At 41.0% G+C, this 23,697-nt stretch overlaps 2 protein-coding genes across 2 annotated transcripts in view; one reads left to right on the forward strand and one right to left on the reverse strand.

Moving 5' to 3' along the window:
• The window catches only part of ULK4 (unc-51 like kinase 4), a 200,916-nt gene extending 191,567 nt beyond the window's left edge, over window positions 1-9,349 (forward strand). The window contains exons 36-37 of the mRNA XM_060781768.2: window positions 6,578-6,666; window positions 8,484-9,349. Coding sequence (XP_060637751.2) covers window positions 6,578-6,666; window positions 8,484-8,556 — 162 coding nt within the window. The 3' untranslated portion in view covers window positions 8,557-9,349. The remainder of the gene's footprint in view (window positions 1-6,577; window positions 6,667-8,483) is intronic.
• Window positions 8,963-23,697, reverse strand: part of CTNNB1 (catenin beta 1) — a 32,440-nt gene continuing 17,705 nt past the window's right edge. Inside the window, exons 2-16 of the mRNA XM_060781769.2 lie at window positions 22,203-22,261; window positions 21,671-21,898; window positions 21,338-21,591; window positions 20,900-21,138; window positions 20,615-20,816; window positions 19,550-19,694; window positions 18,196-18,299; window positions 16,749-17,087; window positions 16,224-16,382; window positions 14,272-14,391; window positions 13,549-13,699; window positions 11,983-12,104; window positions 10,782-10,842; window positions 9,965-10,185; window positions 8,963-9,720 (exon numbers count right to left, since the gene is read on the reverse strand). Of these exons, the coding sequence (XP_060637752.1) occupies window positions 9,977-10,185; window positions 10,782-10,842; window positions 11,983-12,104; window positions 13,549-13,699; window positions 14,272-14,391; window positions 16,224-16,382; window positions 16,749-17,087; window positions 18,196-18,299; window positions 19,550-19,694; window positions 20,615-20,816; window positions 20,900-21,138; window positions 21,338-21,591; window positions 21,671-21,898; window positions 22,203-22,215 (2,346 nt within the window). The 5' untranslated portion in view covers window positions 22,216-22,261 and the 3' untranslated portion in view covers window positions 8,963-9,720; window positions 9,965-9,976. The remainder of the gene's footprint in view (window positions 9,721-9,964; window positions 10,186-10,781; window positions 10,843-11,982; window positions 12,105-13,548; window positions 13,700-14,271; window positions 14,392-16,223; window positions 16,383-16,748; window positions 17,088-18,195; window positions 18,300-19,549; window positions 19,695-20,614; window positions 20,817-20,899; window positions 21,139-21,337; window positions 21,592-21,670; window positions 21,899-22,202; window positions 22,262-23,697) is intronic.

Genomic DNA, 23,697 nt, shown 5'->3' on the forward strand with positions numbered 1-23,697 from the left:
TTATGGGAGTTGTAGGCCAAAACACATGGGGATCCACAGGTTGAGAACCACTGCTTTAGAGAGATCCCTCTCCTATTTGGTTTCTCATTGCCCTGATGGTTTCACCTTCTTCTATCCCTTGGCAGCACTTTGTCGTCGTCCCCCCCCCCCCCCATTCATGCCCTCTTCTCCGTGGGGAGCCCATTAACTCTCTCTGCTGTCTTCTCCCTCCCTGATTACCTAGTGTCTCCTTTTTTCTTCCCATATCCCCAATTCTCTCCTTGTTCTTGTTCTCCAATTACCACTACCAGCTCAACCTTTAACTTCATCTGATGCCTTCTTTTTAACTGTTAGCAAAAGCCAAGCACGCTGCAGAGAAGGTTGGGAGTCATTTCCCCTCCTTGCCTCTGGGCCTCTGCAGCTCTGTCTAAACACACTTTGGGTTAATGAAAGTTTCAGGCACAATTGCGGTGCACCAGATCCTTACTCAACATTTAAAAAGGCAGTGGAAGAAAAGGTGTTTCTGCTACTTCCTTGTGTTGGGGAGCAAGCACTAGGAGTATGGAAACCAAAGGGAAAAGATGATGGAATGTGTGTGCTGGGAGGAGGTTATCTTTTCCTTAAGATAGCAGTTCATTTGGGAAGACCTGAAGAATGTAGTCCTTGGATGTCTTCCAGTGCTTCAAGGCTGATACTTAAAACCTTTTCTTGCCCTGAGAACCAAAGTATGAGAGGAAGAGCTTGCAATATCCTATCTTCCACCAAATAAGACAGGGATTTATATTAATTTTTGGAACCCCCAGTGACACAGAGGGTTAAACCACTGAGCTGCTGAACTTACTGACCGAAAGGTCAGAGGTTTGAATCCGAGGAGTGGGGTGAGCTCCCGTTGTTAGCCCCAGCTACTTTTTTGTGTCAGGAGTGACTTGAGAAACTGCAAGTCACTTCTGGTGTGAGAGAATTGGCCGTCTGCAAGGACGTTGCCCAGGGGATGCCTGAATGTTTTGTTTTACCATCCTTGTGAGAGGCTTCTCTTATGTCCCCGTATGGGGAGCTGGAGCTGATAGAGGGAGGTCATTCATGCTCTCCCCGGATTCAAACCTGTGACCTGTTGGTCTTCAGTCCGCCGGCACAGGGGTTTAACCCACTGTGTCACAGTTCCTGCCAGAACCTAGCAGTTCGAAAACATGCAAATGTGAGTAGATCAATAGGTACCACTTCAGCAGGAAGGTACTGGCACTTCATGCATTCATGGCAGCCACATGACCTTGGAGGTGTCTACGGACGATGCTGGCTTTTTTGCTTAGAAATTGAGATGAGCACCACCCCCCAGATTCATACACGATTAGACAATGTCAAGGGGAAACCTTTACCATTTTACCTTATATTACTTTTTACTCCAAAAGACATATTTGAGAAAACGGGGTAGTATTGCTCGAGATAGAACACTTTGGTTGTACTTTGAGAGACACCTCTTTATGACTTCTTCGGGACTGTACTCTTGACTGTGGAAACAAGTAAAGAGGTGTGAACTTTACCTTAAATGAGCACTTGTTTTATTTACAGGAGTAGGAAAAACAGCATTAATATCATTCTGTAGACTTTCTTTACCCTTTCAGGTGTAAGTGGCCCCTTATTGTTGCTTTTGTTGTTTATGGCCAGTATGAAACAAAAATGCTTTTGTAAGAAGACAATAGTTTTTTTTCTTGTGTCACTCTTACACCATAAGGCATTGCGTTCTATAATCTCCTACACAGCCACGAGGGCTCCGTGAACATTGCAGATTCCATTATAAAAGACTCTGGCAGGCATTTGATTACTGCTAAGAACAAATGTCACTGCAGTAAATACTAAGCGAGAAGCACAGGTCAGCCCTCTGTGACTTTTGAAGATTTACATGGGAGGGAAGAGACTCCTGTCCAAAATGCTTAGCCTTAGCGTGCTTCTGAATAAAGTTGCACAGGCACAATAATAATAAAAAACAGTTTTTGCTCTGCATTGAAATGTCAAGGGGCGAGAGAGAGAAAAAAGTTGACTAAGGTGGCTGTGCCGAGTAAAATAGGATGCAAACAGAACTGTCGAACACAAGAAGTGTATGGAACTCTATTGTCAAAAAAAGACTAGTTCAGATTTTCAGGACATCCATAATTACAGACAAATTAATGAAAGGAATTATAAATGTACAAAACAATGCAAGTACTCTCAGACTTCTGTGTGGAAAACCATTATCCATGCAGATAGTTACAAGGGGCGTTCATTAAAGATGTCCCCTGACCCACTTCTATTTATCACAGGATGCTGAAACTGCACATGTGTAATGATATAAGTCTCTATAGGTTGTGTGCCAATTTACAACTCAAAACTGATAACGGTCTTGATTTTACAGGTGCTGAAGTGGTGTGAGGTTTGATAATGGACCCAATGGAATACAGAGCAGTCATTAAGTTCCTTTACTTGAAAGGCCACACTCCAGAGGAGACGTTTGATGAGATGAAAGAGGTTTATGGTGATGATTCCCCATCATATGATGTAGTCAAGAACTGGCATCGCCAACTCAAATATGGTCGGACTTTGGTGCAAACAGCTCGTTTCAGGGCGAACCCACTCTGCTATTAATGAAGACACCATCCAGCAAGTGGAGGTCGCCAGTTTGGAAAATTGCTGCATAATAATAATACTTTATTTATACCCCGCCACCATCTCCCCACTGGCTTACATGGGGCCAAGCCCAGACAACAAATTACAGCAGAATAAAACTGAAAACACAAACAATAAACATAACCATTCACCATCTAGCTCAAAATGTCAATATGGAAAAAAACCATCCAAGACCATCTTCACATGCATAAGGTATCCACTTGCTGGGTCCCCTGTCTGTTCACACCTTCCCAGAAGTAGGAACAAGTCGAATGCTCTCAGTCTCTATTGACAATGTGCCATAGAAACCAGGAGGATTTTTTCAACAGGCTGATCACACAGGATAAAAGTTGGACTCATCACTATGATCCTGAGACTAAAGTCCAGTCGATGCAATGGAATTATCATGACTGCCTCCAAAGAACGCACATGCCAAACTCTCGGCAGGCAAGGTGATGCTCACAGTATTTTGGGACCAGCATGGAGTAGTATTGATGGATTTCCTAGCAAAAGATATCATGATCACTGGAGCATACTATGCTTCACTACTTTGGAAATTGCAGGGGGGGGGGGGGAGCATGCTCACCAAAGGTGTCCACCTTCTGCAAGACAGTGCACCAGTTCACAACTCACTTGCTGCCCAAATGGAAGCATGCTCCTGTGGCTTTGAAATTCTACTGCAACCCCCTTATTCACTCCACCTCACACCTTTGGACTTCCATCTCTTTCCAACAATGAAGGGCAAGCATTTTTCAGATGATGAGACTCCGATTTCCGAAGTCACAACGTGGCTTTTGGAGCAACCCGCGAGGTGTTTACAATTGCCTAAAAAGATGGTAGACGTGTGTGTCCGTAGTTGGCACCTATGTAGAGAAGGGCTAACAACTGTGCCAAGTTCCATTGCTCTCAGTCCATGGGAAGTGGATCAGGGGAAATCTTTAATGAATGCCCCTTGTAAGTCTATCGCCTTTCAGATGCTGTTGCATTGACTGCATTAAAAGAGCAAGTTCTTTGCCCTCACTCCAGCATTGCCAGAGTCTCCTTCAGTCCTCTGTAGTAGCTTTCCTAACCAGAAACAAAACTTTGACATAATTGAAGTTGCAATGGGGCAAGAGAAAGCCATCCCTGCAACAAGGATAAAAGTAATTCCTTCTTCAGGTTAATTGATTTTGAAGGTCCTTGTAAATTGAAAACAAGTTGTGAGTAATTGCATTGAGAGGGGAGCCTAACTCAGTAGGGTTGGAAAATTATTTATTTATTTATTTGGGGTTCTTTTACCCCGCCCTTCTCACCCCGAAGGGGACTCAGGACGGCTTACAAAAGCAAGGCACAATTTGATGCCTGCATCATAAAAACAATAAAACACAAAATTACATCAATACACAGTTAACACCAAATATACATTATAACCATAAATCAATAAAATCAATAAAACCAAATACAAACCCAGTTTCTCCTCTTACATAGTCAGTGTTCGCTACTCATAGATCTAGTTTTACGTTCCACTTCATCAATCCTGCTGGTCTTACTCGCCTGGTTGTCTGATTTAATTGCCGGAGTGCCCAAAGGCCTGGTCCCATAACCAAGTCTTCACCCTTCTCCTAAAGGCGAGGAGGGATGATGATGCCGATTTCCCCCGGGAGTGAGTTCCACAGGTGAGGGGCCACCACTGAGAAAGCCCTGCTCCTCGTCCCCACCAGCCTCACTTGTGACAGTGGTGGGGTCGATAGCAAGGCCTCCCCAGATGATCTCAGACTCCGAGGTGGGACGTAGAGGGAGTGAAGTGAAGGAAAGGTTTTCTAATTTATAATTAGAACTCTTGTAAAATACTTTTTTTATTGGTGGGGAGCAAGTCTTTACTGAATTTGCGAAATGTTCTTACTACACATTTCCCAACTAACTGGGATATTTATACACCAGTGATGTTACTTGTGCCTCATCCTTGTCTAATTGCATTAAACAGAGGGAAGCTGTAATATGCTTTATTAGCTTCATAAAGAAAAGTCATTTTGAAATTCTCACAGAATTGCACTGAATGGACACTGCAGTGAGAGTTAATTACAATGTTTTAATTAAATGAATAGCTACTGCAATTGTAAAGAATTCAGCATGTGCTTGGAACTCAATCACAATAAATTGGTGCAAGCAGGAGAAAGGAATTTGCATCCCTGAAGTGATGTCACAAAAGTATGTTGAGAGTGCATGTACATTTCTCATTGAGATGTACTGCAGAGACATTTGTACTTCATACACTCATATAAGTGCTCTAAGACATTGTGTGGAATACCTATTTGCATATAACCAACACACAGTAGTTTGTGTTATGATTTAAGCCTTAGGTCTCTTGGTATTAATATCTGTCTCAGCTCACTTTTGGCCAACTCCCTGTTGTAGTTTAGTTAGCTTCCTTTTATCATGCAGGTTTTTTGTCTTCACACCAATTGCAGGGAAGGTTACTAGGTGATGTCTCAGATTATAAGATTTTATTTCTCAAGACTGTAATGAAAACAATAACCACATCATTGTAACACATTGTGCAGACTCAGGGTGCATCGGATTTACGACGACTGCGGTCACCCATTCCAGTTCAACAGGAAACGGTTCCTGCACATTGCTTGTTCATTTTAATGGTGTGGGAATATAATTATGCTGCTGTGTTTCTGGCAGATGATGCATTGTGATAGTCCAGCATTTTGTGAGACCTTTTCTAAATCAGCAGTGATTTTAAGCACTTTCCAAATGTTTCTCTAAACAAGCATAAGAATTAATTGCCCATGAAAGTTTGTGTGTTGCCGTTCATCCTACCATCAAACAGGAGGGGGAAAACTTATGGCTGCCTTCCTGTGCAGTATTCATTGTATGACAGACTTGCACTCTTGTAACTTTTTGGATTTCAGTTAGTAGTTGTTAATGAACAAATGTGATCCCAAATCTTCCCTCTTAAGCCAGGCAGTACCAAAACGGAAAGATTCCTATGGCACTGCATTTCAGGGTCCTGGGAACGGACATCATAATGTCTTGCCTGTTTGTGGGGTGCATTGAGACAAGGACCTATGGAAAGACCCCTCCTCCAACTGCCTGTCTCAGCACACCCATGACCTTATCAATTCTTTGGTTGAGGATGGTTTAAGAGGTGGGTTTTAGCAGCATAGCAGTAGCAGAACTAGCTACGATAGTGGACCTTTGACTTTTGAGTCTGCCAATGCAGGTTCTTGATCAGCAAAATCTGCCCTTACGATTTTGGTTAAGTCACTTTAGGTCAACTAAAATAAAATCCATTTTGTCAAAGCCAGTGGCCTCTGATTCATCAAATGAACACTGGGATAAAAACCAGAAATGAAGAGTTCAAGAAACAAAGCACATTTTGTGCACAAAGTCAAACTTTTCTGTGGAAAGTTGCCGACAATTAATTCTGGCATGAAATTTGTGCAATTCTATATTGTGTGCGACTGGGATAAAATATACATGATTTAAAACTAAACTTCTACAGCAACATGTTCAATTCCATGTGAGGTTATAGTTGAGGGCATAGGAGCATAGAACTCTTGTCAAGGTGCCACTCCAGATGGCATTTCTGGATACCCTGTAGCTGAAGCAAATGCTCAGAAAGGAGTAATTCTTGGAATCTAAGACTAGAGAAGACAATTATGCTGGGGAAAGTGGAAGGTAAAAGGAAGAGGGGCCGACCAAGGGCAAGATGGAAGTGACTGGACTGACCTTGAAGGAGCTGGGGATGGTGATGGCCGACAGGGAGCTCTGGCGTGGGCTGGTCCATGAGGTCACGAAGAGTCGGAGACGACTGAACGAATGAACAACAAGAAAAACTAGGGTGGAGTAAGAGGGAGGGGAGTGCAACAGGTGGTCAGGTTGGAGTTCTGCTTAACTGTTGTCATCCCCCCCCCCCCCGCCTTAACCAGAAATGTCTTTATAGATCTTTGATAACTTTCCTTTGTGATTACAGATAACTTCAAACGAGAAGCATGCACAAAGCCTGAAGAATGATGGAGGTGGTCTTGTCCGTACACTAGAAAGATTGACCCAAACGGCCAGGTGAGATCCTTTGGGCTTTTTAGAGTTTACATTCCATGTGTACACCTCTCTGCACATGCTTCTTGTATTGCCAACACCTCTTCCTACACAATGCTGTTATCAAGCTCGACTCAAAGTTTTATCGTTTCTTTCCCACACTCACCTTTTCTTTTCAGCATTTCACTTCATGTCCAGAAAGGAGCCGGTTGCTCCTACATGCTGTCAGAAGATGGTCTCTCGACTTCTTTGATTGCAGTGGTGGTGAAGGACATTAAATATGTTTATAGAGTGGTGTGTGTGCTTTGTATCTTTTATGAGAAGTAAACATGTGAACCTGTAGGATACACACGCGCACACAACTGGCTTTGGCTATAGCAGTTCAAGCAGTGCCTTAAGCCATTATAGCAAAAGCATTTGACCATCTGACAAGGCCAACACCACTGTCCACAGACGGTCTGCTTTGGAGACTTGCTGAACCCAGGGTTATGCCTCTGGTTCAGAGTTCTTTGTAAACCATCGCCTTCAGCTGTGAGATAGTCTAAACGCTAGAAGAATGCATCTATTAGTTTGCCCAGCATCTTAGGGTATTATCTATAAGGTCAATATCAACTTAGTTTCTCTAACTATTCAAGCTGGTGGCGTATTTTGTAAAGCTCCCTTTCATTTGCAAATGGGAAATGGCTCATGTGGCTGAAAAAGTCAGAATGAACTTTATTCTTTTCTAATCCAGTCATTTGCTTTGGATATGTGCTAACATTTTAGCTCAGACCTGGATTCCGTAACAGGCATTGGGCTTGCCGCATTTTCCTCACTGCCTGTTTCCCTTCTGCAAAATGAGAGCGCGCAGGAAATACCACATGTGTGATTCACAGGCTGACCACGGGGGTAAATCTAGATAGACGTACAAACTGATTTTACCTAGATAAGGACTGATGTAAAAATGTGTCAATCTCAGTATGAATAAAATTATTGAAACACAGGTTACTGAATGTTCTTTGAAAATGATTTTAGATTCCACTGCAGACAGAAATGGCAATAAAATTTGAGGACCTCTGTTTAGGGCAGAGGTCCTCAAATTATGGCTCACAGGCCAGATACAACCAACAAGGGTGTTTGCCCTCACTTTTCCAAAACTTTCCCCTCAATCTCCCAAGTTTTTATCCTTGAAAGAAAAAGGAAGGAAGGAGAGAGAAAGGGAAGACAAAAAGCTAGGTAGGGGGGAAAGAAGAAAGGAAGGGAGATAAGAAAACAAGAGGGAAGGAATTCAGAAAACACATAGTGGTATGAACCTTGGACTATGGCTCAGAACCCACTGGATGACCTTAGGCAAGTCACTCTCTGGGTCTCAAATGAAATTTGCTATCTGTTATGATGGACCTTTAGCCACCGGTTTGGTACATAATGCAAACAGGAGAAGGGCCTTTTCCCCCTAGATACACCCCACATTTTACATTGCTGAAAATGGTAGTGTGTTGAGAGATAAAACTATTTTTTCCCAACTTAAGAGTATTCCAGATGATTGGAGTACATTCCAGATCACTGGCCATAGTTGGCTAGAGCTGAGATATGAAGACTATATCGTATATGGTGTGCTATGTGAGCTCATCAGGGCAAAATCCAATTATGTGGTATTAAAATATGCCATTTTCCAATTCTGCGGTGGTTTGGTAAGTGAGAAGCTCTGAAGTAAAGGACATTTTCTCCTAATCAATGGGGGAAATGAAACTCATGCACCCCTACCACTTCTAAACAATGGTTACAATGGAATGTGAAAGAAATACTTCAATTAATCCTTTAAATGTAGTGTGCTAACTGGTGTTTTATTCTATTTTTGTTAGCTTCCATGCAGATATAGTAATTGCTTCCTTGGCTTCTGAAATCCTCAAGAAAATTGAACACTATCAAGGCTGAGTCAACTAACGCCAATACAACAGAGAGAAGGGGGGAGGGGGAGGTTCTGAATATGTATTTCTAAATAAAATGATAATTTTTCATTGTTTTATTTTTTTATATACAAGTTACTCTTCAAGGAATGTCTTTAATCTTTTGCATATATAAGTGGAGGAGAAACATCAAAGAATAGGAAAAGGGCCATCTTAGATATATAATACATGTTATTAAAGACACAGGGACTTCTGAGTAAACATGCTTAAAACTACTGCAGATCTAAGCATCGTACATCAAATACCTGATAACAGTGCATGAGGTTTATGTAACGTGTTATGACAACAAGAACGTTCTATCAGTTTGCCACATTTTGTATTTTACCGCACTGAGTTTGTACAGGAAGTAGCTGAAATAACTTGACACAGCAAAATGAATTAAAAGTTTACTTTAATTCTGAACCATTTGTATAACTGTTCTCATGAAGCATCTGTATCACAGCAGGCTACAATAACTTTGGATAAAAGGCAACTGGTAAACTGTCCAATACAAGGTTCCATACAACAGTTCTTTACTGGCCCCTACCCAGACATCTCCAGATAAAGTTTTTGATCAAAAACATGAAATAGATCCACCTGCTTATTTTAAGCATATTAAAAAGGAAACTAATTGGACCATTTCTATTTGTCTAATTTTTTTATACAAAAAGGCTACACAATGTTACACTTGTCAGATTACAATTAGAGTGATTATGAATTAGTGTTCTACACCATTACTCGATCCTTAAAAATCAGAAGTTGCTGTAGCATGTTCACTATAACTTAAACACAGAGACTTAAAAACCCTACAAGTTTACTGCAAAAAAGAAAACTACTTTGAAAGCAAGCAAGGTCAGTACCATTACAGAGATTTAAAAATTAAAAAAAAGTTTTAAACAAGCAAGGCTAGGTTTGATAAATTCCATCTTGAGATTCATTCTTGTGCATTCTTCGTTTTCGTGAGTCACTCCCCAAATCCATTTTGTTACTCCTCGACCAAAAGGACCAGAACAAAAAGTTTACTTCGGTTGTTCCCATAGGAAACTCAGCTTGGTTAGTGTGTCAGGCACTTTCTGAGATACTAGCCCACCCCTCGAGCCCTCTCAGCAACTCTACAGGCCAATCACAATGCAAGATCATTCAGACAATACAGCTGCGTGGGAGAAAAAAAGAAAAGAAAATTGGGTTAAAATCAAGACACAGCTGCTCCTGTTAAGACTTGCATCTGGCCTACAGCATGACACTCCTACGTTAATCACGTCCACAAATCACATCATGAGTCAGTTTCAATGCAGACAATGCACTAGACATTTGCGACTACAACCAACACGGACCATTCCAAACCGTTCCCTCCCTGCCAGCCAAGTTCTCAGGTGTAGGCGAGTGGAGCGTCTTACCTAAAGGATGATTTACAGGTCAGTATCGAACCAGGCCAACTGATTACTGTCACCTGGAGGCAGCCCATCCATAAGGTCCTGGGCATGTCCTAGATCTGGCAGCCCATCAACTGGGTAGTCAGCACCCGGGTGGTGGCCCCCCATTTCATGTTCCATCATTGGGTCCATGCCCAAGGCATCCTGACCGTATCCTCCAGAGTGGAAAGAACGGTAGCTAGGATCTAAGAAAGTTAAGGGCGGCAAAGGGGAGAAGGGGGGAAAAGCAGGTTAACATGTTAGAGGCTCCAAAAGCTTCAAAAATATCAGCATGTGAGAGTTTGTAGCCCAGCCACACTGAAATCACATTTTCTAGACTCAAAATTGTATGGACAAACTGACAAGTCAGTAAATACATTGGGATAGCTGTACAATAAAGCATGCTACCACCAGAAGCACATCTCAGCCAAGCTTATTAGGTCTGCTTGCTACTGAAAACCTTAAACAGCAATGCGGCAATACTATCACAACTGAAACACACACTATAAGCCTTTCTAGTTGCACAATTAAGCATTCGTAACCTACTTTTTGAAAAACAAAATGTATCACTAGCACATTTTAAAGAAAAGTGCCCATTATGCATTTTTCATGGTTAGAATACACACAATTAATTCATAATGCCTTGGTGAGGATCTCTCACTGAACAGTGCAAGGAACCCATAAATTATAATGAGAACTACCAACAGAACAAAATGGGTTTGCAGTTCTCTACAAATACACTGCGACTACAATTTTGGTTTGTTTGTTGCTTTTACAAGTCAACTAACCAATTTATACATACCATCCGGGCGATAGCCAAGAGGTTCTCCCTGTGCACCAATGTCAAGTCCCAGATCAGCAGTCTGTAAGGAATATGTAAAGTAGCACCTGAAGCAGGCAGTTCATTCCAGGAGTAATATAAACCCTTACGGCTTTGAATTAGTGCTAACATCTACTTAAATATGTGTACGCTTTCCAGACATAACTAAAATATACTGTTTAGCTAGAGATACAGAAAAAGCAAGGGCAACCCCCCCTCTGAACAAATCTTACCAAGCATAACTAAAATATATTGTTTAGCTAGAGATACAGAAATCACACGTACAGAGAGCTGGACCTTAGGGAAGGCTGAGCGAAGGAAGACAGATGCTTTTGAACTGTGGTGTTGGAGGAAAGTTGAGAGTGCCTTGGACAGCGAGAAGATCCATCCAGTCCATACTTCAGGAAATAAAGCCTGACTGCTCATTGGAGGGAAGGATATTAGAGGCCAAAATGAAGTACTTTGGCCACATCATGAGAAGAAAGGAAAGCTTAGAGAAGGCAATGATGCTGGGGGGAAAGGAAGAAAAAAGGAAGAGGGACCGACCAAGGGCAAGATGATGGGTGGTACCCTTGAAGTGACTGGATTGACCTTGACAGAGCTGGGGGTGGTGACGACCGACAGGGAGCTCTGGCGTGGACTGGTCCATGAAGTCACGAAGAGTCGGAAACGACTGAACGAATGAACAACAACAAACAAAAAAGGCAAGGGCAACCCCCTCTGAACAAATCTTACCAAGAAAACTCCATGACAGGTGGGTTGCCCTAAGTCAGCAAAGGAACACAAGAACAGAATAGGCAGTTCCAGGCATGTTTCCATGTGGCAAGCATGTCACTTTGCCTTGCTAGGGATGATTTTTTGCTGAATGATTGGAGACCTAGAATTGCTGCCTTATTATTTAGAAATGTACAAGGAAAATTTATTCTCTCTTGTGAACTTCAGGTGCTTTTTATAAGCATCATGCAATTCAAGGGAACTCGTCTGGCGCCAAGAGTCCATTTGGCTCAGCCTGTTAGCAATGTCAAACAGGAGCCAGCAGGTGCCTTGTCAGATGCTTAGTGAAGCTCATTTATTCCTGCTAACGAAAACAGGCCTATCCTTCACTATCCCTTTAGCCACAACGCACTCTTTGAAACAGTCCCAACTAAATTCTAGGAACAGGAAGGGAGTAAAGAGAACATACCTCATTCCAAGCCATTGGTTCAGTCCTGAAGAGAGAGCTGGTCAACTCAACTGAAAGCCGTTTCTTATAATCCTGTGGTTTATCTTCAGACATCCTAAACAACACTGCAGCTGCGTATGTTGCTGTTCAAAGAAAAAGGGTATCAAAACCTCTCTCCTGCTTCACTTATTAAATACGCACTCAAACTGTCCGCCAATTGACATTTCCTGGGCAGTATGAAGACTATATATATATGTGTGTGTGTGTGTGTGCATGTATATGAGAGACTATGACTAAAAACATAAACATTAGCACTCGTGTGATTGAATCTAGTTTATTGGCTCTGATTAAGTCCCTATACATGCTCAAGGACTTGTTCAGAGGGTCAATCTGCATTAAATAAAAATGGGGGGAGAGATGACACCTCAGTCTTGGTTAACACTGCACACTTCATGTAGATGGAAGGGGGTAGAACAAAGTGTGGAATTTCAAAGCTTTTAGAAAGTAATTTCCAGCACTTTACCATTGCGTATGCCTAGCTAAGGCTGAGGGGACTTGCAATCCATCAGAATCTCCACTTTGCCCGTATCTTATGGATCAAACCTTTCCAAATTTTTCATGTTGGTGGCATGCATTTTACATATGATCCTTGTGCAATATGATAATTCAGTTTTACTAAAAAAAACTAGAAGTTAAACCAATTCCTTTTAAGAGTTTCATAACATATGTATATTATATGATATATCATAAAAATATGTTTCATATAGTATAAACAAAGTTAGGATGAGTTCCCCAGCCAAGGATAACAGGGAAAAGGAGGATGGCGAGGCCACCCTCAGTGTTGTGTTCAGTGTCAGTATTGTTGCTGCTGCCTGTCTCCTCCTCCAGGGGCAGTCAACACAATCGTGTGCCAGGCACAGCCAGTCTTTGTTTGTGTGTGTGTGGAGGGGGGGGGGGAGGGGGACTTTTCATGCTACACACTTGTGGACTAATGTGTATCACCTGTAGTTAGGAAAGCTCTGTTATAGATATTAAGGAACAAAATAGCCGTGAGTATCACCATAGCACCAAAGCCACGGAGCAAAGCAGCAAGCCCCGAGTACTACCATTCTGGATCAATCATTCAAAAGAAATATAAACCACTACAGTACAACAAGCCCTTAGTATCCGCTGGTGTTTAGTTCCAGACCCCCAGATGCCAAATTCCTGTTATATGTAATACCACTGTAAAATGCCATCCCTTATATAAAATTGCAACATCAAGATTTGCTTTTTGAGTTATTGTGGTATTTTGGGAGAGTGAGGGAGTTGGGGGTGGTTTCCAGCTGTGAAGTATTCAGTATGTTTCCAGCACGTATGTATTTAAACCAGTGGTTCTCAACCTGGGGTCCCCTGATGTTTTTGGCCTTCAACTCCCAGAAATCCTAACAGCTGGTAAACTGGCTGGGATTTCTGGGAGTTGTAGGCCAAAAACATCTGGGGACCCCAGGTTGAGAACCACTGATTTAAACCGTCTCTACCATGCTCCCATGTCCCAAACTACCTATCAAGAAGGATGCCATGGTGTAAGCACTGATGGCCACTTACCCACACCCTCGTTCCTAGAGTGAAGCAGTTCTGTCAGTGGTGCCGTTGCTCCTTCTGCTTCTATTGCTTCAGCTGCCTCTTTGTCCTGAGCCAATTCACACAATACACCTGCAGCCACTCTCTGAATGTTCTCAATAGGAGAATACAGCAGCTGGGGGGGGGGGGGGGGGTAAACAGAGTGAAGGTAAGGAGTTGCATCCATCATCAAACTCTGAGGAACAATTACATTTCCTTCTTCATTTACTGAGAAATTGCCCTTTAGTATCTTTGAATGATCAACTAGTCATGTAAGTTTGCTCTGGTTGTAGTTTCCCTAGAAAATCTGTTCTGTACTTGATTTAGGGGAAGGAATAAAAAATTTCTCTTAAATTTGGGATACTGAGGGTTAAATCCAATTGCAACGTTCAACTAGCTGAATGCTAGGCCAACATTTTGGACAAGTTCAATGATTCTGGGTTTAGATCTCAAGCTGCTCGATCCACTCAAATCTTTCTTCCTGGCCACTGGAAATAAACTTTGGAGATTTCAATTCATTTTAGGATAATTTCCCAAGATGCCAAATGCTGTACACAACATCAAATTCTACATTTCTATGCAAACACAGCAAATATATTAAGCTTTACCAATGTATGTTGCAGCTGCATGGAATTAAAAAACACCTCCTGCATTTTCCCACAAAATCAAACCTGTCCAGCAATTTCCTTGCTAAGGGATTCTGCTTACCTGCACGAACAGTGGAATGGTGTTAAGACCTCTGATAACAATTCGATTGTGAACATCTCTAGCCAGGATATGAAGGGCCCCGGTACAACCCTCAACTATTTCCTCCATACGTACACCCTCCTGCAAAAAAAGCCAAAACAACAACATAATGGAAAGTGGTACTAGCACTTTATGTAGCAAACAGGTCAAATATGTCTATGATCTGCTTCCTCACAAAGAGCTAACTGCACCAATTACCCTGATGCTTTCATTTGCTCTAATTAAATAAACAATATTGTCAAAATATAGACAATTGAACCATTAACCTCTAAGAGTGAGATTTTTCACCTTAAAGGTTTATTAGAAATAAGTACCAAGTTTATTCTGAATTTTGCATAATTTAACAGATGTTTTCTAGTGCATCACTGAGACATCAAATCCATTTTGGTGTGTACGTTTACTGAGTTACCCAGAACTCCCCGACTATGATGCTTTCTTTACTTCAGATAGACTAGCAAACATGGCCATGTGTTGGGTTTTTGTTGTTGTTTTTGTTTTGCACATTAAATGAAACCAACCCTCAAATTCTTTCTGGTTAACAGCTATGAAATATGAACAGTTTTGTGATATTTTCTCTCTAAAACAATTAACTCAGTATTTGGGGAAGGACTTTGGAAAGAAATAGCAAGATAAGAACTGGAATTCTGACAACAAATCTGTAACAACACTGACTGGTAGGATGCCATCAGTTCCTTTAAATATTGGTTGCTTTCCTTGGCTGCTCAAGATAATCAACAGTGAGATACAGGGCCAGGTGAAAGGGAAGATACTAATGTTTAGGTGTATCACCTAAGAACTGTGGGTTGAATGCACATAACAAAACAATTTGACAAGTCACACTTCAACCACAGAAAGAGTGGACAACTGCAACAAGAGAAAGCTTTAGTCCTCATACTGCTCTTCCACAAACTGCACTTTTCAAGTAAAATTAACCAAAACTGAATTAACAGTCTTTTTGTTTTTATCTCCCATATTTTGCCCTTCAAAAGCCACTGATATTTCGGACAGGTGATTTTTCATTTTAATCTTTTATAAAGTAGTGGTGCATCTGGAATCTCATGGCACTTCTCAAAATAGGTTAAAGGACATGTAGCCCTTGGGCCACACTTCCCCCTTTTATTAGAACACCACCATGTTCTTGTTCGATTACACCTGAATAAATTATAAAGTCAAGGCACATGTGATCTTCACCAAGTCACAGAGAGCCTTTAGATCACATGTCTCAAACTCAAGGCCTGGGGGCCAAATCTAGCTTTCAATGTCATTTTGTGTGATCCTACATAATGTAATGCTGGATAATGCAGATTTGAAATAAAGACATCAACATATCTTGACAGGTCTTATATGTATATGTATGTGTGTGTGTGTGTGTGTGTGTGTGTGTGTGTGTGTGACAGTGATAGCAAGAGCAAAAAAAAACACAAGTCTTTAGATGAAATTAAACTAAATTATTCTAAATTCAAATGAGGGTGAGGGATAGAAAATATGTGTAAGTGTAAAAGTAACAGTAGTTGCCAAAAGTAATATATGGTAGATTGTATTGAATATTATGTGTCTGCTGTAAACCAAATGGCATATACCAAATGAAAAAATAAATACAATATATTTAAATAGTCTACATTACCTGCACAGAACTCTTCAAGACTCTGTATGTAAGAGAGCTCCTTGGTAACTAATATTGCATTGATAAACTGATACATCAGACAGAAATTGTTTGTATTAGTGAGGTCTATTAATGATTTTAGTAATTATGGCACATTTAGTGTATATTGCATATTGAAATTTATATTTAAAGTATAATGGGATGGATCTGGAATCTGAAAAGGCTTTTGAACAAACACAATGACATTATCATTTTGGATCATGTCTGTACTACATTTGATCAATGCCATTCTTTATGAAGAACTACATACCACAAATTGCTGCTGTGTGCCACCCATTGAAGTACGACGCTGGGTGTCCTGATGGGCTCTTACAAGCAGCTGCACTAGTCTTGGAATAGCACCTTGCTCACGCAGCGGAGCATGATTTGCTGGACAGAGTGCAAGATTGCGAATAAGACCAACAGTCGCCTGCAGGAAATTACAAGAAAGGCAATTAGAAATATGACATTCTGTAAATCGACCAGAACTTAGCTTCATTGTTTGGTTTAATTTGTTACATTAATATTTCAGCTTTCTGCCTATCTTAAGACCAATGGTTCTTTCCGTTGTCATTTTCTTCCTCACAGTAGGCAGCTTTTGAAGTAGCTCAGTCACCCAGTAAGGTGTTTTGTAGTCCACTGCACTTCTGAAATAGTATTAGTCTAACGTTCAATACAGAAATAGTGTTCTCAATTCTTTTTGCCCTCATCCTGATAGCCACCAGCATTATAGGTCCACCTATCCTTCCCCAAATATAGAACTATACTATTAACATTAGTTTCCGGGTAGCCTCACCTTGATAAGAGGCCAGTGAGATGGTGGATGCAAGAGTTTGACCACCACTGGAAGTCCATAATGAAGACGCACTGCATTTTGTGCCATCTCTGCTTCTTGATGCCGACTTGTGAGGTGACGAAGCGCACAGATGGCTGGTTCAGTGATGTCTTCCCTGTCGCCAGCTCGGAGAACTGTGCGCACAAGAGCCTCAATGCCACCCACTTGGCAGACCATCATTTTATTCTTGTAGTTGTTACAAGTAAGATTGGAAAGGATGCCAGCAGCACAGGTCACTACATTGATATCATCTGAGCCCAAAAGCTGGACGAGGGTGCCAAGAAGGCCTTCCATCCCTTCCTGTATATATATTAATATAAAAAAGAGGGGCACATTTAACATCAGATATTTTCACCTTTTAAAAGCAAGCCATTGTTTTCAGCACAACCATTAAAACATAAATATTTTCCACCGATATGCTTTGTATCAGGCATTTTTACTGTATCACACTTATGTAAATTGCCGTAACTAGGGTTGAAATAGTTGGTCACATATTATCAGGGTTTCTCAAAAATGTATAAACTATAAAAGGAGCCTTAGCAACACAGGACAAAGAGAACAAGCTGTTTTCATACACATACCATATTTCATTGCATAATAGTCATACTCCTATTTTTAGAGTTTTGGTATTTAAGGATATTTCACATAATAGTCGCATCCTTGAGTTAGGCAACCCCCCCCCCCCACAAAACACCCATCCATTTGTGCATCCACCTGCCCAAAGACCCACCCCGCCAGCTTCCCTCGCTCGCTCATCTGCCCAAAGACCCATTTGCCCAGGAATGCCAGTTCAGGCAGCGTTCCTGGAAGGGACAGAGGATGGATGGGCATCCCAGTGAGTGCATGGGCACGTGAGTGGGTGAGAGGATGGTTGAGAACCTGCTAAGTAGCAGTTTGTTCTCCAACTAGGGTACACAAGTCTAGTACAGAAGAAATGGAAATAGCCTTGCCCTGCCTCAATTTCTTTTATTGTCAAGTTTAATCTTCAGGTTAGTCTGTCCTGTAATGCTTTTCAGCTAGACAGCTCTTGCACTGCTGGAACGCAGAATAGCTTTTTAAGGCAGTCACATAACAGTAAATGCAGGGATAAAGCAAGTTTTTTTGTTGTTTTGTTTTGTTGCAAAATCACAAGCAGACACACAAGTCCTAGCCTCCCTGTCTCCCCTACATGTAGACAACTAATGCATTTCCATTTTAGCAACAAACCATACTATGCCATTCCATCTGGCCCCAGCAAACTATGAAATTCTTGCTAAGTAGAATGAAATTGGTTTCCATTCTGGTTTGCCACTAATTAGAAATGGAGGTATTCCATTTTGTGTCATCGCTTATCAATCTCTTCCTACACCAAAGAGCACTCCCTAGCTTCGATTGTCATTAGAACATGTCACATTCCTGTTGTTTTTACCTGCTTAGTTGCAGCATCTGAGAGATTTCTAAGAGTCCAGAGACAATTCTGAACCAGTCGCTGGCTTGGATCTGTAAGATGGAGTCCCAAGGCCTGCATTCCACCTAAAAGATCAAATCATTTGGTTTCCATATAATTATATACCATTCTCACAATCCTCATCTTTTATATCAAAAATTAGTCCCAGACTGTCACTGTTATTTACAGTGATGTTTTGAAGAAATATTTAAAATGAGCATGGGTTCTCAATCAAACTGTTGTACCTCTATATACTATTCACTCCTTCAGGTTATAAGGCAGAGTGAATTAGAAGTTATGGTTTCCATCTCAAAAAAGCAGACAACCATGTCAGTCTTCACGGGTGAATAAGGGTACATTTACACTGACCAAATAGGTTTGTGTAGATGTGGATCAGTTCCACTGTGGCAAGACACTGCATGGGCCCTGATCCTGCATGGATCCCAGAACTTAGAGCACAGCCTTGCCCTGGGTTACACTTCATCAGGGAGAAGACCAAATCCCCGACCTAGGATTCAAGCTTTCCTTGCTGCCCCTTGATCTATTATCAGACAAAGTGAGTGCAAGCACTGGGAAGAGAGGAGGGAGTCCCAATGAGAACTCTATTTGGACTCAATCTGGCACCTAGCATGTCACATAGGGCCCAAATATGGAGTCAATATAGAAGCAGTCTGAGAGTCAAATACTAATTTGAAAATTCATGAACATCCTTATTTATTTTTTTACTTTTATTTTTATCCCACCTTTCCCTCTGTGGGGAAATGCAAAAAACAAACTACAATTTATTTATTTATTTACTATTCTTGTATACCGCTGTATCTCAAGCCCGAGGGCGACTCAATTGAACAGTACTGTGTGGATATAAGGTTAAAATAAAGTCAAACTATAATAAATGCAATTAAAATCACATTTAAAACTCACCCCCCTCCCCACAAATCCCACCCACAACCTCCCCAGTAATGTGTCCCTCAACCTCCCCCAAATGCTTGCTCATACAGAAATGTCTTAACCTGCTTGCCGAAGGCAAGTAGAGATGGGGCCATGCTGGGTCTCGCCACTATTTAAGCAATTATGCATGTCATTCCATTTTAAAGTAGAACCTATCTCTGAGCAAGTAAAACAAATAGCTGTATGAAGTGATTTCAGATTTTAGTTACATCACCCCATACAGCTGTGTTGCAAGTGGAAGTTTCCACTGGTTTTGAAACACCTTCTGTATAGCAAGGTAGGAGCTTTTCATTTCATCAGATACAAAACAACAGCTTCAGCAGTTTTCACATGAAAGCGGAAGGACAAGTCTTGACACTGGAGCTGTGAAAAAGAGGGAGGTACTTACCAGCCTCAACAATTGCAGGTTTGTTACTTGAGCAGACTGACAGCACCTTCAGCACTCTGCTTGTGGTCCAGAGTAATTTCTCATAGGTGTAAGTCCTCATTATATTTACCAGAGCCTGGGGTCCACCACTTGCCAAAATTATAAGCTGCATAAGGAATACATTTTTTAAAAAAAAAACGTACAGTAACATAGATTTATATTTTATCTCTACTAAAAATCTGAGAGGCAAGGTAGAGTGGCAGATTGAAACTAGTCACATGTCAACAGAAGCATCTAAATTGTCATTTAATTAAATTTGTCATTCCTTGTCTGACACTGTTATGTCATGTTAGGTCTCAGCTAAGGTTATTCTCTTTCAGTCTTAAGGACTATTCCATGTACTGTGCATGCAATAAACAATCTAATAATAATAATATAATAATAATAATAACACTTTATTTGTATCCCGCTACCATCTCCCCAAGGGACTCAGTGCGGCTTACATGAGGCCGAGCCCAAATACAACAATACAAGCAATAATAACAATACAAGCAATTAAAATAAAAACATGGACAATAAAAATACAACAATTAACAATAAGACAACACACAATTAAAACTGTGGGTAGGCCAAATATAAAGTTAAAATTGAAAGTAATGCCAGGGCATGGGCAAAAAGGTGAAAGTGGCGTTTGTGGAAAACATACAAGCAGACCTAAAATGTAAAGTGCTATAGAGGACAAAGTGCTATGGGAACATTATTCTGGGAAGGCACACTGGAACAACCACGTCTCCAAACTCCTCCTAAAGACTGCCAGGGTTGGGGGCCTGCCCGATGTCCTTAGGGAGTGAGTTCCAGAGTCGAGGGGCCACCACCGAAAAGGCCCTCTCTCTCGTCCCCACCAATCGCGCCTGCGATGCAGGTGGGATCAAGAGCAGGGCCTCTCCAGATAATCGAAGAGATAATGTGGGTTCATATACAGAGATGCGGTCACGTTGGTAGGTATGTTTGGCAAACATATTTTTGGACTCAGGCATTTCTATGGTTTCCTTGCATAATAAGACATTTGAAATGCACGATAGTTACCTTGCTCTCTTGATTACCATAAGCAAGAATCTGAAGGCAGTCTGTTGTAATGGCCAAAAATTTGACATTTGTCTTGTTGAGCAAGGCAACCATTTTCTGTAGACCTCCAGCTAGACGTACAGCCATTTTGGCGCCTTCTTGGTGCAACAGAAGGTTGTGTAGAGTAGTGATGGCATAGAAGAGTACAGAATCCACTGGGGAACTATATAGAAAAATCAGTTAGCAAGCATCTAGGTCAGGACTGACAGATGTTATGAAATTATACATAGTCGAAGATCAACATACCCAAGCATTTTAACTAGAGCAGGAATGCCTCCTGATTTGAAGATTGCCAACAAGCCTTCACGATGATGAGAAAGGTTGTGAAGTGTCCCTGCAGTACAACGGGCTGTTTCCACATCATTTGTATTCTGCATAGTACGCACAATGGCGGATACCATTTGAGGGGAACGCATGATAGCATGACGAGAAGCTTCTTTTTTGGACAACTGATGGACCATGACTGCAGCTTTGTTCACCACCACCTAGAATACACATTTGAAGTCTATTTATTTTGGTTTCCAGTTAAGCTTGAAAATCTCTGAAATATGTCCAGGAAAATCACAACACAGAAACAGGTGGTCTCCCATCCACCTATCAAGCCAGAACAACCATAGCTCTGTGTATCCTGAATGGAACACAGGGAAATGCTATTCACGTCATATGACAACAATAAGTATGTACCTGGTCCTCGTCATTCAACAATTTGGTCAGTTCTGGGATAGCACGGGTTGCAAGTTCTGCATCGTCTTGGTAATTTATCAAATTAACCACAGCATGTTTTAACATCTGGGAAGGTTCGGCAAGGCGCTGCACGTTGGTTGGATGAGCTGCATCAAACTGTGTTGATGGAATTTGCATGCCTTCATCCAATGTTTCTGGAAACATGGCAGCACGCACTCTTTGTGCTCGAGTCATAGCATATTGCCCATCAATATCTGGAAAAAGGAGTAAACCCTTTTAATACTTAATTAGCAAAGAAATGTCCAGTTAGCAAAGTTGTGAAACTGAACTTACCAGCAACTTGTTCCTGGGTGAAGGACTGCGAGAACCCCTGGTCCCACTCATACAGAACTTGGGTGGTATCGACATCTTCCTCTTCAGGATTTCCCTTGCCACTCAGAGATGGGGCTGTTGTTGTGGCACCAGAGTGAATACCAGAATCCAGGTAGGACTGTTGCTGCCAGTGGCTGACGGCTGCTTTTCTATCTGGCTCCATTGCCATGTCCAGCTCCATCAAGTCAGCTGCAAAAGATCAGGGCTTAAAAATTAGCTTTTAGAAATGTGTTTTATTGTTTCAGCAAAAATTCTATTTAGTATTTCATACAGGTACAAGTCATGTACATTTAAGCCATCACAGCTGTCTGTTCAACCGAATGCTATATATGTAGCTAGTTCAAACTATATTTCAACTCAAGATACAGTGATATAAACCAAACTTCAATTCTTGTTTTCCTAAATATACAGCTGTTTCTCACTGGCTAAAAAATGATTCCTGTACCCAAAATAATCCTTTTAAATCAGCTCTTTGGCTTATATTAACACTCACCCTGGGTTGCCATGTTCCTTGGTGTGCTTCCAGAACTGTGGTCTGATGCACTTCAGACCCTAAAACAGAATTTTAAAATGTTAAAACATACATTGGCCTTAAGAGTTTAGCAACAAAGTTTAAATCTCTATTACAACAAGTATGGAAGTCAACTTTACTAAACAACAAGAACAAAGTATAACTTTTAACATCCAAGTCATCTTACATAAAGAACTAATTTGGAGGGAACTGATGGAAGAGCAGCGTGCACTATTTTTGTATTCTTATATAAATGCAAGTTTCTCTGCGATTTCTTTTCAAAGAAGGAAGGACCCATATAACCACTGCACTCCTGGAACTGTTTTGCTACTAGGTGAAGTGGGGTGAGCCAAGTTGGATTTCTCTTCTTAGAGAGGAAATGACCAAGCTAGTGTTAGACTGAGTAAAAGGAAAAACAGCAGCACCTAAATTGAATTAATATTGGAGGTCATGCAGCTGCAGTTTGTATCTGCTCTAGGAGTTATGATCTAACTTTTTAGAAGGCACTCCTTATGCATTTAACATAAACTTTTTTCACTGTGTCAAACACATCTTTGAAGTTACAAAATGGTTGATTGGTAAAGAAGTATGGAACATCACAAAAAGAGTATATTAATTTCCCATATGCTCACCAAGGGTGGTTTTCAACAAAACACACAAAATGCTAACAGATACACTGCTCTATCAAACTACACTGTTACGCAGGATGAGTATCCCTTATCTGAAATGCTTGGGACGAACTGCTTTGGATATTTTTTTGAGAATAAAAAAGTGCATTATGTACAATATTTTGATTCATTTTGTGCACGAAATCAAATCTATATATACTGAACCACCAGAAAGCAGTAAATGCATTTGAACAATTTTGATTTATGGAGTATTTTTGGAAGTCTGGCTCAACCTGTATTTCACTATAATTACCATAGCAATATCCTTTCGAATTCTGAGATTTGCAGTTTAGGCCCAAGTGCTCTTTGGCTGAAAATTCTAAATACCCCTCTTCCTAAACTGTAAATCCCAAGATTTCATATGATTGTGCTATTGAAGTGAAATATAGTACCATAACCTTGTACATAATAGCTATATAATAGCTAGGACAGGGCCCCTGGTTTGTTGTAGGCTTCCCTATTTTAGAACATTTTCCTTGCACATCAAGTACACTGATCCCCACACAGCCATATCTTTTGCAGAACTACTAGCATCAATAGAAGTCTGTTATTCTCAGCAGGAGATACGGGTTGAATCCTTGTGAAACGTGACTGTTAATTCAAGTTCCACTGTATAATACAATTCCAACCTTTATTTCCACTTTTATAGGTTAAGCATTGTCTTGTAAGTGAATTTGCCATGCAGGTTCTCTGCTCAATATAAAGCAAAATATGACTAGTATACTACATGGATGATTTTACAACCTTGCAAAGTAGTTCATTTTTAACTATTTAAGATTTACATCATACAGGGTAACAACCTCACTCTC

The sequence above is a fragment of the Anolis sagrei genome, chromosome 6 (genome assembly GCF_037176765.1).
Source record: "Anolis sagrei isolate rAnoSag1 chromosome 6, rAnoSag1.mat, whole genome shotgun sequence".
Lineage (NCBI taxonomy): Eukaryota > Metazoa > Chordata > Lepidosauria > Squamata > Dactyloidae > Anolis > Anolis sagrei.